The following is a 17,564-nucleotide window of genomic DNA, read 5'->3' on the forward strand; positions in this document are numbered from 1 at the left end:
CGATACCTAGTAGAAGGTTAGAGATGGACCAGACCGATACCTAGTAGAAGGTAAGGGTCTTGGTAAGGGTTGGTATTTTTATATTCTCTGTTACTTTTAAATCTTGTGTGATTCCTTGTGCATGTTCTTCTATTGAAACTCTAGCACAACAATTTCCTGCGGGATCAGTAAAGTTCCACCTTCTCTCTCGTCTCACCTGATCTGACTGGCGTTGACAGTAAATGGCTTACTGTGCTCGTCTTTAGTGTTGCTCACTGTGTATTTGAAGAGAGACGGACTCAGAGGTTTCTTCTTCCTGCTGACAAAACACAAAAAAATGACTTGAGAAAACCGTTTTGTACGACATCGACTTTCTGAAGAGCCTTTGCTCTGTGATGAAACTCATGGACAAGCTGAAGCTGAAGCGATGGTGGACAACGTCTGTCTCTTTTCTTCTGAACACAACAAATCGTTAAAACCTCAGACCGTTATTTATTTTGCAGCTGATCCAACCTAATGTTAGTCTGATGTCCACACGCTGAAGCACCTTGGGAGCAGAACCTGCAGAGTGCTGCCAGCACGCTCACTGCAGTAGGTTGGTCACCCAACCCTCCAAAAAATAATAATAAAATAAAATTTTTAACAAATTAGATGCCATTTCCTGCGTTCTGGTGCATTTTAACGGGTTGTTAAACATCTGCGTTTACCTACATTTGTATACATTTGATTCAATAATTATTTATGAGACAGATTTCTCGTTCAACTACTCCATATGTGCATCATTCTGTTTTTAAACGCACTCCTATGGTTAAAATAATGAAATGTGACATAATTTATCACAAACGATGACTTTACTTTCATTTTTTATTTAGTTTTATTTGTAACACAACATGCCACGGTGTTAAGCAATGGTGACACTGAACTGCATGTTTAAAAATAAGAATATTAACTTTAACCAGTGAACATTTTGATATCCACCAGCAGTGAATTTAGGGGGGCGTTTTACCGTTTTCTGATTTAGTGATGAGTCATCATGAAAAAAAGACGCTGCGTCATGCAGCCTTCACAACTGTGCCAGTGACACATTAAAAAAATTGTCACTTTTGTCAACATGCATGTAATTATATTAAAACAAAATAATTACAGGTTTCTTCCTACCTTGGTGCCACAATTTCTACACTTCATAACTTTTATTCCACTTTCCTTCACGATCCAACATCCATCTCCTGATGGATGTTGGACCTGATGGCCGCTTGCTATTCACAGAGGGCTGAGTGATACCATCAATGTTATTGCTAGTATCATAGTATCACTCAGCCCTCTGTGAATAGCAAGCGGCCATCAAGGCACTTACGACCAATTGTTAGGTTGATGGTCCTCCTCCATCATGTGAACAGCTAGTTCTAAATGTCACCAGCAAAATGGTTGATCCCCTAGGAGAAGGTGCCATTTATAAGACAGACTTAGTTGCAGCTCCTCAGGCTGAAGAAGTATTTTGGATAAAAGACAAAACGTTTCAACAAAGAACCCGTCCAGGGGACCTGACTCAACCTTGTTAGATTTTTCTACCTGGATTACTGAGCAAGCATCAGGACATTGCGTTATTTGGGTTCTTTCTCCCCAACATATTTCTCCTTTGAGGTATTCCCCATAACACCATCAGGTGGACTATTCAAATCTTAGGGCAAAGTCTTGGTGTATGTGGCAGCTACAAAGTTCAAGACAAAAACAACTGGACTTTCTTTGTAACGGAAGACGTTTCGCTTCTCATCCGAGAAGCCATTTTCACACCTATAAGATGGGACCAGAGGGGCCTCATCTGTGAACTAGATTAACAAATACCTTAACAAGCACCTACAGTGAGGTGTGATAGGTCAATCTGCATATGTATGTGTGTATCTTATGTCAGCTTTATGACCTGAACACCACACGCTCTGCTCTTTGAATTGAGAAAGCTTCTTGGATGAGAAGCGAAATGTCTTCCGTTACAAATAAAAGTCCAGTTGTTCTTGTCTTGAACTTTTTTGAATTTACCATGTCCTGGATGACTGAGAATCTTCACCAGCGTATGTGGCAGCTACATTGTTCAAACCTTGACGTAGCGCTAAGCTAGCAGGGCGCAATACAGATGCGCTAGCTAAGATGATACAGATGTAGCGCTCCGCTCCTCTCACGCATCCTAACATGCGCCCGTCCGACAACTGCCGTCAATGAGAAATTATGAGCTGAGCCATTTTGATGTACTGACCAGTTGAAGTGTGTGGTGGGACTCTGGAAGGCGTCGCTCTCGTCGTCACTGTCAATGATGATAATCGTATCATCACCAGCCTGAGTGTTTTGGCCATTAGTGGGCGGGGCTCCATTAGCACTGGAGTAAGGTGCGTGCACATGCAGGATCTCACAGACATACCTAAATCACACACACACACACACCCACACACACACACAATCAGTTCATGGCCCTGAATAATGTAACAGAGAAACTAACATGTTCCATTAGAAATGACTTTTAGGACTGAGGATTTCTCAGAAACCTGGTGCCCGTCAGTACCTGGCTCCTTTGCGTCCGCTAACATCCACTACCTCTCCAGGAAAGAAGCGGTCTTTGGCGAATGAGTAAACGTCCTCACAGAGCTCCGACAACCTGCAGCGGCGGCTCAGAGCAGCCAGGTGGAATAGAGGTACCATCAGAACCTGAGGGAAGTTCTGCAGGCTCTGCCTGGCTCGCCGCTCGCTCTCCATTGCCTCCAGGTAGGTGAGGCCTGCTCGACCCGTTAATGCACAGCTCCACACCAAACTGTTGCAAAGGATGGTCCTCTCAAAAAACTCACTGTGTGGGAGAGAGAGGGTGGGTCAGAATCATGAGGTTGGTCTGCGTTCTTTTGGGTGCACATTAACCAACCGTAAGGGAACTTTTAGTCAAAGGTTATGGATGTTTTTATTTCTATGGGTGAGAATATTCTTCCCCCCTGCCTTGAGAACAAGAAGCCCAAAACTAGTTGAAACTAACTCCCAAGACACTATCTCATGAGCCCATGAACCATATGTTTGGGTAAACACAGAGCGCTGAATAAAAAGACTGCAGCTTGCTTCAAGGACACCTCCTGCAATCGGATGAGCTGATCGGAGTATAAAAGCCAGCAGATAACACGGCTCGTGGCTTTTTTTCTGCCTGGTTTTCATGCGTATACATCTATGTATGTGATTTACAAACCGGATTCCAAAAAAGTTGGGACACTAAACAAATTGTAAATAAAAACTGAATGCAATGATGTGGAGGTGCCAACATCTAATATTTTATTCAGAATAGAACACAAATCACAGATCAAAAGTTTAAACTAATAGAATGTATCATTTTAAGGGAAAAATCTGTTGTTTCCAAATTTCATGGCATCAACAAATCCCAAAAAAGTTGGGACAAGTCCATTTTTACCACTGTGTGGCATCCCCCCCTTCTTCTTACAACACTCAACAGACGTCTGGGGACAGAGGAGACCAGTTTCTCAAGTTTAGAAATAGGAATGCTCTCCCATTCATGTCTAATACAGGCCTCTAACTGTTCAATCGTCTTGGGCCTTCTTTGTCGCACCTTCCTCTTTATGATGCGCCAAATGTTCTCTATAGGTGAAAGATCTGGACTGCAGGCTGGCCATTTCAGTACCCGGATCCTTCTCCTACGTAGCCATGATGTTGTGATTGCTGCAGAATGTGGTCTGGCATTATCGTGTTGAAAAATGCAGGGTCTTCCCTGAAAGAGATGACGTCTAGATGGGAGCACATGTTGTTCTAGAACCTGAACATAGTCCTCTGCATTAATGGTGCCTTTCCAGACAAGCTGCCCATGCCACAAGCGCTCATGCAACCCCATACCATCAGTGATGCAGGCTTCTGAACGGAGCGTTGATAACAACTTGGGCTATCCTTGTCCTCTCTGGTCCGGATGACATGGCGTCCCAATGTTCCATAAAGAACTTCAAATCGTGACTCATCTGACCACAGAACAGTCTTCCATTTTGCCACACTCCATTTTAAATGACCCCTGGCCCAGTGCAAACGTCTGAGCTTGTGGAGCTTGCTTACAAATGGCTTCCTCTTTGCACTGTAGAGTTTCAGCTGGCAACGGCGGATGGCACGATGGATTGTGTTCACTGACAATGCTTTCTGGAAGTATTCCTGAGCCCATTCTGTTATTTCCTTGACAGTGGCATTCCTGTTTGAGGTGCAGTGACGTTTAAGGGCCCGGAGATCACGAGCATCCAGTAGAGTTTTACAGCCTTGACCCTTACGCACAGCGATTGTTCCAGATTCTCTGAATCTTTTGATGATGTTATGCACGGTTGATGATGATAACTTAAAAGTCTTTACTATCTTACGCTGGGTAACACCATTCTGGTATTGCTTCACTATCTTTCTGCACAACAATGGTGGAATTGGTGATCCTCTTATTATCTTGGCTTCTGAGAGACACCGACACTCTGAGAAGCTCTTTTTATACCCTCTCTTTTTATATGTTGTCAATTGACCTAATTAGTGTTAATTGGTCTTCCAGCTGTTCGTTATATGCTCAATTTCCTTTTTCCAGCCACTTATTGCTACTTCTCCCAACTTTTTTGGGATTTGTTGACACTGTGAAATTTTGAATCAACATATTTTTCCTTTAAAATGTTACATTTACTCAGATTAAACTTTTGATCTGTCATCCATGTTATATTACGAATAAAATATTGACATTTGCCATCTCCACATCATTGCATTCAGTTTTTATTCACAATTTGTTTAGTGTCCCAACTTTTTTGTAATCCGGTTTGTATGTATATTTATGTAAACTCTCCTGAAATATGACCTTGGAAGTATAAATACAGGTTAGAAGTCTTCTGCCGTTGAGTGTGGTTCTTTTGGAAAAGCAACATTAGTGAGTGAAAGATTTTGTCCAACACCAACATTTAAAACACTCCAGTGGCCCCAAAACAAGGACTGAAGACATGTTCTGTTCCTGAGAAGTTTAGAACCTTGCTGGTCCAAGGTTAAATATGATCAAGGTTGAGTTAGAACCTTGACAGGAACCTTAATGGTCCTTACATTATCAGATGGTGTTTCAAGATTATAACTCCAAATTCTGTTGGGACTGTTTAACTATTTGAACTCTTGACTCCACAGTCTGGACCAAAAGAGTAAAAACAAATACTGAATGTTTGTTTCTGGTAAAAAAACAAAAAATATTACAGGGAATTATTACATATTGTTTAGTAGGGGGGCTGCGGTAGCTCGGTGGTCAGTACCGTAGTCATGTTATCCTGAGGTTGCGGGTTTGAGGTGCAACCTCATTGTTTCGGAGTAGAACAATTGCCAAATCTTTCGTGGGAGTTGTTTCGTTGTGGAAGAGAGCAGCTGAAAGAAACTTACCATTAGGTATTGTTTAGCAGCTCACTTGTACCTCTGCATTAGCTTCTTGTTCAATAATGAACTCAATTCAAACTTCTGGTCGGACAAAGGCTCTGCTCGAAGAGGTCGTTTTAAACTTCCTGTCGTCATTGTGAACCTACGTGTTGTCGTTTTGAGCTTTCATCTTGTTATTTTGAAACTTCATCTTACAGTTTTTGACTTGCATGTCATTTTAAACCATGTTTTTTTAACCCTCATGTCAGTTTGAACCTACACGTTGTTTTGGAACATTTGTGTCCACGTTTTGGACTGTGAAGTTTTAAACATAGAAATCTCGATGTTTTGGATCTTAATGGTGTAGAATTGGACCTTCATATCATTGATTTGGACCTTCATATCGTTATATTAGACTTCCATCTTGTTGTTTTGGACCTTTATCAAAGTTAGGGCTTTTATGTAATTCTGAACTCATGTGTTGAGGTTTTGGACCTTAATGGTGTAGATTTGGGCCTTCGAGTTGTCGTTTTGAACTTTTATGTTGTTTTGAGCCTATATGATGATGTTTTGGACCTTGGGGTAGCTTTGGACCTTCATGTTGTTGTTTTGGACCTTCAAAGTATAGATTGGACCTTCATGTTGTTTTGAACGTGTATGCCGATATTTTAGACCTTCTCGTTTAGACCTTGATCAAATTTTGGACTTTTATGCCGTTTTGAACCTATATTGATGATTTGGACCTATACGTGGATGTTTTCGACCTATATCAATGTTTTGCACCTTAATGGTGTAGACTTGGATCTTCATCTTGGTGTTTTGGACCTTCATAGTGTAGATTAGGACTACAATGGTGTAGATTTAGACCTTTATCTAGTTGTTTTTAACCTATGTGTGGACGTTTTGAACCTGTACGTGGATGTTTTGGACGTATATAATGAGGATTTGGACCTATACGTGGACCTATAACTACGTTTTGTACCTATACGTAGACGTTTTGGACCTATACGTAGACGTTTTGGACCTATACCTAGACGTTTTGGACCTATACCTAGACGTTTTGGACCTATACGTGGATGTTTTGGACCTATACTAGATGTTTTGGACCTATACGTGGATGTTTTGGACCTATACGTGGATGTTTTGGACCTATACGTGGATGTTTTGGACCTATACGTAGATGTTTTGGACCTATACGTAGATGTTTTGGACCTATACGTAAACGTTTTGGACCTATACGTAGACGTTTTGGACCTATACGTAGACGTTTTGGACCTATACGTAGACGTTTTGGACCTATACTAGATGTTTTGGACCTATACGTATATGTTTTGGACCTATACGTGGATGTTTTGGACCTATAGGTGGATGTTTTGGACCTACTGGAGCTTCCTGTGGTTCTGAACCCGCCTGTTGTCCTTTCACCGACCCACCTGAGCCCACGGGCCGGGTGATACTCACTCGTAGGTCCGGAAGACTTCGTGTGTGATCTTGCAGAGGAAGACCTCCTCGTCCGGCTGCAGGTCCGCCGGAGGTCTCTGCCGGATGAAGGCTGTTCGGTGGAGCAGCGGCATCGCTTTGCTGAAAGAAAGAGGAGCCAAAGCGGGTCAGAGTCCGACTAACTGTCACTGAAAGCACACCAAAGTGAAGCCAGACAGTTGGACCGGAACAAGAGCAGCAGAACCGAACCGAACCGAACAGCGGGGAAGAGGAGAGCGGCTCTTTTGTTAAACGCGAAGATAATCTGACCGCGTGGAGAAACGGCTCCTCTCCTTTATCTGAACCGAATACTTGGACCCAATTAGACACCGAACACACAGCCCGAACCCTCCTCCCAACCCCCTAAACATGAAACAGAACTGGACCAAATGAAACTGGCGGGTTTTACCGAAGTGTACCGACGAAGCGCCCGCCGGCGGTCCAAACGAAGAGGAAGAAGTCCGGGCGGAAATTCGGCTCTGGCGGCTTGTTGACGAAGTTTTATCTACTTCACGGACCCCCCAGCTGGCTCGGAATTTTCCCTTTTCACGCCTCCGCTTGTTCTACAGTACAGGAACAAAAATGTTGTCGACTAGCCGATTGAATAGCAACATTTGTTATTTTAATTTAATAAATATATTAATGTTATTTATTCACTTTAACATTGTTTCATCACTTCTCTCCCGAGTTTACAGGTTGAAATAAATGAAAATATCAAATTTCCGATCAACGAGCGGGCCATAAATGCAGCAGTTCATTCATTGAAGCCGACTCCTCGGTTTGGACCCATGAGTCTGAACTTACGGTTCCGTTTCATCACAGGTTTATCTCCGAGTTGAGCCATTTCAGTAGAAGAAGGTCATCTGGATCTTACAGGCTGAGATGAAGACAAAAATAAATCAAACTAAAAGGATCCTGTAAGGATCAGATCCCTGCTCAGGTTTTGTAGAGACATGTAGTACATCAGATTTGTTGGTCCATTATTAATCAAAACTATTTTTAATAACTTAATGGCATTTATCTGTATGCATGTTGAGGATCATGAGTTTAATAACTCAATTTAAATAATGTTACATTCTTAAACACAGTGATTTTATTTATTTATTGTTGCACACAGGTCTTCTAGCCTGAGGCTCATTTGCAGACCTAGTCTCGTTTATTTCAAAAGACCCAATTAAATCTCCTAAAGTAGGCATACAAATACAAAAACAACAAATTTAAACTCAATACAAATAGACGTTGCACACCTCAATGCAGACAAATTAAATTATTATGAAAAAGGCACAAGAAAAACAAAAACGCATGAAAAGGAAAAGAACAATGTCCAGCTTCAGCTGTAGACGCTGGAGTACCTCAGTGTTCACAGGTTCATTCGTGTTTCAGTCCCCAGGCCCAGCTCATACACCAGAACAGACGTTTCCCATGAGCGACTGGTTAGATGAATGGATGCAAACCTCTGACCGAACCCAAAGATGAAGGTGACCAGACTTCCCTGGTTCCAGTCCAGGTTTAGCCACGTACAAACCAACAGAACACTGTAACCTTAGATCAGTTTGTTGCAGCTCCTCAGACTGAAGAAGTCCTTTGGATAAAAAAATGAAAAGTTTCAACAGGAAGAATCCATCCAGAGGACCTGACTCAACCAAGACACCTTAGATCAGGACTATTCAACTTGACTGCTCAGGGGGGCACAGTTCCTGAAAGCCAAGAGCTCAGGGGCCGGACCTCCAGCAGTTATTGTCATCGAGTTTGTTTTATGGTTTAAAAATTAGTTTTATGTAAAAATGAACCCATTAGTGGGCCAAACTGAGTTCATTCCTGGGCCTGATTTGGCCCCTGGGCCACCAGTTGATTATCCCTGGAGTAGCTCATTTATTTCCACTGCCGCCTCCCGTCGAGTCGTTTAGTTCAGACGTCGCAGGTGTTTGTTCAGACGTTCATATTTAACACGTTCAGGTGTCATTCGATGCTCAGGAGGGGGGCATGGAACGTAAAGCTCCGCCTCCCCGGTGTCACATGATTCTGTAGAGGTGGATCTGTCTGAGAGCCTCAGGGTCCGTATCTCGGCCCAGGTAGACGTCATAGTCCACAGGAAGTTCTTCCACCCAGCCGGGCTCCAGCGGCACCTGATGGACATGAGCAGGAACTGTTAGTATTTTGGATTCCCAGCAGAACGTCCTGCTGCAGCTGGTTCCTGGAGGTTTTACCTGCAGGGCGCTCAGACTCTCCTGCAGGCTGGGAACCGTGACGAGCAGCGAGCCTCTCCTCCTGAAGGTCTGCATGATGAAGCTCCACGCCCTGAACACAGGCAGCCATGTCTGTCAGGGTTCTGCAGCTCAGTTTGGACTCTAGATGGTTCTCCAGGTGTTTACCTGACTTGTTGGCTGGACTCCATGAAGTACTCGAAGACGTTGTTCATGATCAGAACATCGGTGCTGCTCAGCAGAACTTCTTGTGTGCAGACGTCAGCATGCAGAACCTGCACAGGTTCAATGGATGAAAGTGTGTGTGTGCGTGTGTGTGCGTGTGTGTGCATGTGTGTGCATGTGTGTGCATGTGTGTTAGCTGAGGAGTGTTCAGAGACAAACCTGAACTCTGTCAGAAAACTTGTATTTGTGCACGATGTCGTTCTGGAGCCGGATGAAGTCCTCGTTGAGTTCAAGTCCAAACAGCCGAGACGCTGAGCTGTACAAATAACCCTGAACGCAACACGTTCACACACACACACACACACACACGTACACACACACCAGATTTGTCATTATTCTCCGCTGCACTTCCTCCAACAGTTTGATTCTGCGCCGTCTTCAGATCAGTTTGTTGAAAGATGTTTACTAAAATCAAACAGACGTGCACACTAAACAAAAATTTTTTAATGTTTTGACTTTAAGCTCTTGTCACCTTGAAGGAGTCCCACTTACTACCAGCAATACAAACTAAACGTGTGTGTGTGTGTGAGTGTGTGTGTGTGTGTGTTGGCCTCTGACCGCATAAAGCACAGCTCCTAGTCTGGAACCAACGTCCACCACGGTCCGCCCGCTCAAATCTGGAAGAAGGTTCTGGAAGAGGAACTGCAGCTCTGTCGCCGAGAAGGAATGAGAGATGAACTCTGCAGGAGACGACAGCAGGATCAGCGGGACTGCAGGGGGAGGGGGTCACGGAGGAGCTGAACCCCACACACGTATATATTGTCATGTCCGGAGGGTGGATCCGTTCAAAGATCTCCTCAGAGTCCTGACTCGAAGTCTAAAGATGAATCTGTAACTGAGCTTTGGACCCGATAGGAGTCGGTGCCGTTGGACACAAAGTATTTCCTGTTTTTGTTTTTTTAAAATCACTTTCTTTCGTTTAGTTTCCCAGTTTATGTTTTGTTTTATGATGGTCCACTGCCGTCATCACTCGGGTCTCTCTCGTGAACGAGTCCTCGGGGCTCAGTGAGACTAACGTGTATAAATAAAGCAGGTGACTCTTCCGTCACGTTTCAGGAAACACCCGCACCTTTAACTTCATCTTCATCAGATGCTCAACCTGAAGCCACAATACTTTTTCTCGTATGTGATCAGATTTTTTTATGACAGTCTGAACATCACAAATCTGATCGAGTCGAATCGGACCCCGGTCACTTTCACCTGTGGTCCAACGTGCGCAGCCTCCATATGTGTAAGCGCAGCGTGCTGCAGAACCAGACTGTCCGCCCTGGACTGTGACGGGGGTCACAGATAAATGATGCACGGAGCATTAAGAGCTGCAGGGTGAACGAGGCGCTCGTCTTATAAATCCCAATTACCGTAATTTACGGACTATAACCCGCTACTTTTTCAATTCAATTCAATTTATATAGCGCCAGTTCACAACTAAGTTGTCTCAGGCACTGAACAGAAACATTCACACACACACGTGCGCATGAACTCGTGCACACCACTGCTCCAGCTCAAGATACGCCGTAAAGAAAGTTCTTCTTCGCTGGCGTTTTACGGTGGATTGCATCACCGCCCCCTCGAGACTGCAAAAACTGAATTTTGGAACCGAAATTCAAACTGAATTTTCAATACAACGAAATCCAGTTTCAAACCATTAAATTCAGTTTCAATTTAGTGAAATTAATTTTCAAACCATCCATTATCTTTTACCCGCTTCTTCCTTTTTGGGTCGCGGGGGTCACTGGTGCCCATGTCCAGCTGTCACTGTGTGAGAGACGGGGTACCAATGTATTTCATTTCAAATTACGCAACTCCAGATTCAGTCTGAACAATTCAGTTTCAGTTTCTGATGGCACAATTTTCTGCCCATTTGTACAAATTGTACAAAATTATAATTTTTTTATTAGTGGGCGTGGCTTATGTTCGGGTATACCCAGCCAGTTTCACGCCTGTCAGGAATTTCAGCGATGTCACCAGAGTGGTCCCTCTGTGGATGAGACTAACAAAGACCCTAACGATCCTCTACTGTGAAGAGCGAGAGGTCAATCTGCATGTGTCAGTCTACATTATGCAAGCTTACAGAACATCTCAGCTTTGTAACTTGAATCCCACACTCCTCCTTTCTTTGAACTGAGAAGCTCCTCGGATGAGAAGCGAAACGTCTTCAGTTCCAAATAAAGTCCAGTTGCTTTGTTTTTAACTTTTTATATATTCAGGTCATAGTCTGGGAATTATGGTATTTATGATCTTTGAGTTCTTTATGACTTCTCTTGTTAAAAGTGGAGCTGGACTGTTTGGGTCTGGCTCAACAAACACGTGTCGGTGTCAGAACTCGGATCAGATCTTTGAACTGGCCCAAGTTTTCAGCTGCTTCAGTGTGTCTGCTGGTACCCAACGGAGCGGTTCTGAAGGATCCGCAGCTCAGGCAGTAGTTCCTGCTCATGGCCCCCTCCTCACACAGAGCGTCCACCTGCTCGTCACTGTACAGGAAGCTGTCCACGTGCACTGTTGGCCGTGCACACTGCTGCATCTGAGAAATACAACGCAACATTTCTGGTCATCAGGAAACTGAACCTTCAAACGTTGCAACGTTCAGAACTCAAAGGACTACAGAAGTCCAAAAACCTTCAGCTGAACTTTGTTGGACGAAAAGTTTTTTTTAAAAGTCTTCAGAGCGAGAAGATCAACCTGGATCTACAGCTGAGAAACAGAACCAGAACAGTCCACACCTCTTTAACCCCTCCACCCCCATCCAACCCCCCCCGAACCTTCTGGTGGGCAGCAGCTTCTGACGGGAACATGGCCTCCAGAGGCAGTCTGGGTCTCAGGTCGTCTGCAATGTTCTGCAGGATGAGCTTGTTGTTGTCCAGCAGCAGGTGGTCCAGCTCATCTGAAGGAGACGCAGACAGGAAGCTGCTCAAACGTGCACTATCATCTGATCACACTCATCACGTGCGTGCTCACATGTTCATCACCTGAGAGCACCGAGAAATGTTGCACGCAGGTGTGTAGCTGTTCTGCATGTCACGATCATGACAGGCTCGACTCGAGCATCACGGCATCACGACCAAACCACCGTGTTTAAAACCGCTCAACTGTCGAGTTTGTTTTTAATGACCGTTTAAAATAATAATCTATTAAAATGACCTTGATGAACCAACACCGGGTCGGCTGACTGCAGCTGTCTGCAGCTGGATGGAAGCTGACTGCAGCTGTCTGGAAGCTGACTGCAGCTGTCTGCAGCTGGATGGAAGCTGACTGCAGCTGTCTGGAAGCTGACTGCAGCTGTCTGCAGCTGACTGCAGCTGTCTGCAGCTGGATGGAAGCTGACTGCAGCTGTCTGGAAGCTGTCTGCAGCTGACTGCAGCTGTCTGCAGCTGGATGGAAGCTGACTGCAGCTGTCTGCAGCTGGATGGAAGCTGTCACTCCTTTTATCTGGTTTATTTTTGTTTTCCTGCCTTCAGCTTTTAAATCTCAAAGAGCTGCTCGTTTCTTCAAACTAAAGTAAGAGAAACTTTATTTTTAGTTCAATAATGTTGAGATTTTAAACGTTATCATCTAAAAATACAATAACTGTAAAACGCATCGAGTCTCATCAGTTTTTCTGCCTCGTTTGATGATGCTGCGTTCACTTGCAGTGGGACATCTGAAGGAAACAAGTCATGGCCTCCATGAACTGGACCTCCCTGCTGCAGGTGACTTTACCTGAGTTCTTCATCCAGTCCAGCAGCTTCCCCACCTCAGGCGGACTCACTTTGTTCAGCAGCTGCTGAAGTTCCAACTTGGCTTCATCAAAGTTCATGATGATCTGAAACCAGGTGTGACAGGTGATGTGTAAAACAACAACTGTTTGTTTACTGACACACAACATGACACCAATACAAACTTGTATCCTGCTTGTGACCCACAAGCTCAACAATTACACAACTCAACAAAATCACACAACAGTAAATTCAAAGTAGAAATTAATTTCAGGTGAACTCGGTTGTTTTTTCTTTATTATCACTTCCTCTTCGTGCGCGCTCCCGACACCGACAGGAAACACTAGTTATATTAATAAAAAGGTTTTACATAAATTTACTTTATATAGAAATCATATCAGGAATAAATACCGGTAAGTGTAGAAAACTAACGTGGAGATTGTGCTCTCTTCTTCCGGTTTCTTCTTCTTCTTCTTTTATTTCGGCGGACGTCAACATCCGGGTAACTGTTTGGCGCCACCTTGTGGACAAAAATAAATTTAGTTGAGTTCAGTCAAAGACTCCTCGCGCTTCCACCAAACCATCGGGCCAGAACACTCTCCATGTTCCTCAGAATAGAATAGAATAGAATAGAATAGAATAGAATAGAATAGAATAGAATAGAATAGAATAGAATAGAATAGAATCCGGTCCGCCAGAAAAAAGTAAAACTAAGTTATTTATTGAACACTGACTAATCTTTTACATTAATATATTTGTTTCAATAAATAATATACGAGATATTACTGTAATGTTGTCTGTGCCTTTTAAAGTTTGAGGAATAGCTTTATGATGCATTCAGGAACCAACAGTTTATGTAACATTGTTTTGTTTTTTTTGTTGTATATTTTTTTTAAATATATATAACTCAACCTGTGAAAGCTAATTGATGCTTTGTATTACAGTTTTTGCCTTCGTTTGTTTGTATATTGTTGTTCATAGTAAAAATATTTTAAAAAATATAGTCTGAGGAATAGCTCAATGATGCATTCAGGAACCAACAGTTTGAGGAATAGCTCTATGATGCATTCAGGAACGTATTTGAAGGAACTTTTAGTTAGAAAAGCCTGTTTCTGACAAAATTTTAATGATTTGTATTTTTAGTTTGTTTCAAGTTTTTGTTTGATTTTCTGTCATAATCAAGAGTTTGCTGTAAATCTGACCTTGTTAATGTATTTTTTAATATTTTGTTATAAAACAAAATTTGGGTTTAAGCGAGAATAAAAAAAAAAAGTGCATTTTAATTAATTTCACACAATAAAACAAATCATGCAGTTTATTTTATCATTTTATTTGTATTTTTTTTTGCACACCAGACACATGAACAGCTCCTGTTTACAGATTTAATAACGATGAATTGTTTTAACTCCAGATTAACACAACACATCAGCACATGTTGGAGCTTGATTTGATTGACAGCTAGAATAACAAGGTGATTGACAGCTGGGTTAGTGACGTTCTCCTCACAGTGAACCTTAAACTACGTTTTGCTTCACGTCATCTCCCTGTCGGTCTGAGTGAGGCTGCACGAGGACCTGGAATCAGAACGAACAGGAAGTGGACTCGTCTTCTATCCTGACGATGGTAACTTGATGAGAGCGGCCTGTCCGGGACCGAGTTGCAGGTTGTTCAGGTCCACGCTGCCGTCTTCAGGTAGGGCGCTGCTGTTGGTGCTGAGGACCACCGCCCCGTGTCGAGGCACCACCGAACCGCTCAGCTGAAACACCACCTCTTCCTCAGCCCAGTTAAAGGCAGCCAGGTACCGGTCACTCTGGTCCCAGACCCGCAGGTACACCAGGGAGGAGGACGAGTTGAAGAGGAGCACCCAGTCTCCGTGGAGCAGCGAGAGAGCTTTACTGCGCAGCTCGCTCGCCGAGCAGAAGAAGCTGCGATACGACAAACGCTCAGACTGCTCCTCCTGCAGACAGAAACATGAGATGATGAAATGCATTTAAAAAACAGTGCTGGAAGAGTTTAAGAAGATGGAAGGACCGAGTGTTCCTCTGCTGGTTCCTTGAAAGAGATGAGACTGTTAAAGGAAGTCAGGACCCGCTCGCTCTGCTCTGCGTCTGACTGGGCCTGAAATGGAGGATCAGGTGACTCAGGAGGAACGATGATTGAGTTAAAGTTAAACACAAGGAGCCAATCCAAGGCTGAGGAGGACCAGAGAGTCTGACTCACGGTTCTTAGGACCATAATAAATCTAGTCTGTTCCAAGAGTGGAGCTCCTGTAAGGAAACAGGAAATGTCTCCGTCATTCATTTACTTTATGCAATCAAACCAGAACAGATTTAATTTTCTGTGTAAGAAACATTTATATTTTCAGAAACAGCTCTTCTGACATCGTGACTGGATTCACTGGATTCAGTCTGCTGCATGTTTGATGTATATTTTCCAGAGAATGATCACATCTTGTAAAGGGTGACCACCTAATCATCAATCAACAGGGACAAGGTCTGACTCCCGGCACACCTCAAGTGTCACCAATAGACCAGTAACCATGGAAACGTTCTTCTTATGCCATAAACTCTCAGATATTGGTTTCTCAGATCAAACTGTTGGTTGGTTTTCAAACTATCTCTCAGGTCGGAGGCAATGTGTTCAACACAATGGTACTCAACAGTCCCTAATGGCGTGCCACAAGGCTCAGTCTTAGGACACGCTCTTTTTACAATTTCTATAAGTAATGTAGGTCAAAACATTCCTGATGCCTCCTTGCATCTTTATGCTGAATTGTTTATTGTTGAGCTAACGTAGCTGCCAAGGTTTTCCAGCTTCTAGAGTCTGTATTTGACATCACCCAGTCAGAGTTGTTCCATCTCAAACTGGTGCTAAATGGTGATAAAACCAAAGGGATGCCGTTTTCAAACAGGAAGTTGGTGCCAGAAGTTCTTCCTGCCATCTCATCCATGCTTGGTGTTCCTATTCCTACAAATACTTGGGAATTGTAATTGATGCACATCTCCACATGCTTGATAAAGAAACTGAAATTAAAACTGGGTTTCTTTTTCAGAAATATATCCCGTCTAACTCTGAATGCCAGGAAACACCTTGTAGCTGCTACTTTCCTACCAACCACTGATTATGGTGACATTATTTACATTAATGGTCCTGCCAGCTGCTTGCAGATGTTGGATGCTGTCTACCATGGCGTGCTAAGGTTCATAACTGGTTGTAACTACCGTACCCATCACTACACTCTGTGCTCACTGGTCAGCTGGTCGTCATTAGGCTCACAGCAGTACATCATCTATAAATCACTCCTCGGTCTGTTGTCTTCATACATCTCCTCCCACATGTCACGTCGTCAGTGCAGTTACAGCGTGCGCGCTCAGGACATCATTACCTGCAGTGTCCCCTCAGTGTGAACTGAACTTGGCAAAAAGGCCTTTTTTTAAACTCTGCTCCCGTTTCCTGGAACACCTTGCAACAAGATCTGAAGCTGTCCACTTTGATTTCTTTAAGGGATTTTAAACATTTGATAAGGCCATTTGTCTTATATGGCGCCTTGATTTGATTGTTATTATAACTACTTTTTATTTTAATTGCTTTTTATTGTTTTATTGGTTCTCATCGTTTGATTATTAGGCAGTACAAAGAAGATTCGTTCGCCAATGACATGTCACTAGATCCCATTTCCTTCTTGGTACTTGGTTTGTTTGCCTGCTCCATGTGCACTCCTGTTTGGGATTACTAGTTATTTTTCTGCTACCATGACAACGGCTTTCAAAAAGTTTTTGGTTTACTCTGTTCATGCTTCAGTCTGATTTTTAGGCCTTCATCTACACATCAAATATGACATTTACATTTTTTTCTTACAGGGTGCACTTTGTCCTCTTTATATAAGTCTATTTACCTGAAGAGTCCCGTTCAGCTCCTTCTCTGGATCCCAAAGCATCTTGGGAAATTTGGTTGCCTAGAATAGAGACGAAAGATGTAAAAAAATAAAAATCACTGATAGTCATAGATCGCGTTTCAGCCTAAGATGTATTTATCTTTGTTTATTCATGTCCCACCTCATCCATCAGGCCAATCTCATCTCCATAATTAAAGACTGGTGTTCCAGGCAGAGTCAGCAGCAGCAGCTGATGGAGTTTGACCTGAGCCCGGCTCACTAATGAGGCCAGATGACCTTCAGCCCGACCCCCCAGACTCCAGGCCAGCTTGGTCTGGCTGTGGGAGGAATACAAGTCCTGTATGGCCTCAGCGTAATTGGTGGTATAATTTTTCCCATACGTGAGGACATTGGAGATCAGCAGATCGACTCCAGTGTAGGAGAGAAGATCAGACACATTTTGGGCTGAGGAGCTTTTAGTGACACCAATCAGGACCCTGAAAAATACACAAATTCAAACATGTAAACACTGGTTCTGTTTGCAATGATTTGTAATTCTTTCTGAATCACAGACTAACACACAGACTGAACCAAAGACTGACCCATCGACCAATTTACATACAGAACCAAATTGATCTATAGACCGAATCAGAGACTAACCCACAGACTGACCTACAGACTGACCCTAAAACTGACCCACAGACTGACCCATAGACTGACCCTAAAACTGACCCA

At 43.3% G+C, this 17,564-nt stretch overlaps 3 protein-coding genes across 3 annotated transcripts in view; all 3 read right to left on the minus strand.

The window, feature by feature from the left end:
- The window catches only part of LOC119427240 (bromodomain adjacent to zinc finger domain protein 1A-like), a 22,461-nt gene extending 15,166 nt beyond the window's left edge, over positions 1-7,295 (minus strand). Inside the window, exons 1-5 of the mRNA XM_037694821.1 lie at positions 7,244-7,295; positions 6,817-6,936; positions 2,531-2,809; positions 2,228-2,389; positions 197-295 (exon numbers count right to left, since the gene is read on the minus strand). Of these exons, the coding sequence (XP_037550749.1) occupies positions 197-295; positions 2,228-2,389; positions 2,531-2,809; positions 6,817-6,929 (653 nt within the window). The 5' untranslated portion in view covers positions 6,930-6,936; positions 7,244-7,295. The remainder of the gene's footprint in view (positions 1-196; positions 296-2,227; positions 2,390-2,530; positions 2,810-6,816; positions 6,937-7,243) is intronic.
- A 1,462-nt stretch (positions 7,296-8,757) lies between these two features.
- Positions 8,758-13,417, minus strand: zgc:109986 (uncharacterized protein LOC553566 homolog). Its single transcript, XM_037694961.1, has 9 exons — positions 13,367-13,417; positions 12,960-13,062; positions 12,023-12,144; positions 11,646-11,784; positions 9,822-9,943; positions 9,423-9,533; positions 9,207-9,313; positions 9,042-9,132; positions 8,758-8,948 (listed from the first exon to the last, which is right to left on the minus strand). Exons 2-9 carry the CDS (start codon positions 13,054-13,056, stop codon positions 8,847-8,849), a joined length of 891 nt encoding a protein of 296 aa, XP_037550889.1. The 5' UTR covers positions 13,057-13,062; positions 13,367-13,417; the 3' UTR covers positions 8,758-8,846.
- Positions 13,418-14,400: 983 nt separating this feature from the next.
- The window catches only part of LOC119427880 (4F2 cell-surface antigen heavy chain), a 7,641-nt gene continuing 4,477 nt past the window's right edge, over positions 14,401-17,564 (minus strand). The window contains exons 6-8 of the mRNA XM_037695540.1: positions 17,011-17,326; positions 16,851-16,910; positions 14,401-14,912 (exon numbers count right to left, since the gene is read on the minus strand). Of these exons, the coding sequence (XP_037551468.1) occupies positions 14,565-14,912; positions 16,851-16,910; positions 17,011-17,326 (724 nt within the window). The 3' untranslated portion in view covers positions 14,401-14,564. The remainder of the gene's footprint in view (positions 14,913-16,850; positions 16,911-17,010; positions 17,327-17,564) is intronic.

Source organism: Nematolebias whitei, chromosome 21 (assembly GCF_014905685.2).
Source record: "Nematolebias whitei isolate Nwh7 chromosome 21, NemWhi1, whole genome shotgun sequence".
Classification (NCBI taxonomy): Eukaryota; Metazoa; Chordata; class Actinopteri; order Cyprinodontiformes; family Rivulidae; genus Nematolebias; species Nematolebias whitei.

Coding starts and splice junctions, on each gene's coding strand:
- zgc:109986 (XM_037694961.1), bottom strand. CDS start 13,056: ATGAACTTTGATGAAGCCAAGTTGGAACTTCAGCAGCTGCTGAACAAA. Junction 9,944..11,645: donor CTTCAGAACCGCTCCGTTGG/GTACCAGCAGAC, acceptor CGTCTCCTGCAG/AGTTCATCTCTCATTCCTTC. Junction 9,133..9,206: donor GAGTCCAGCCAACAAGTCAG/GTAAACACCTGG, acceptor GCCTGTGTTCAG/GGCGTGGAGCTTCATCATGC.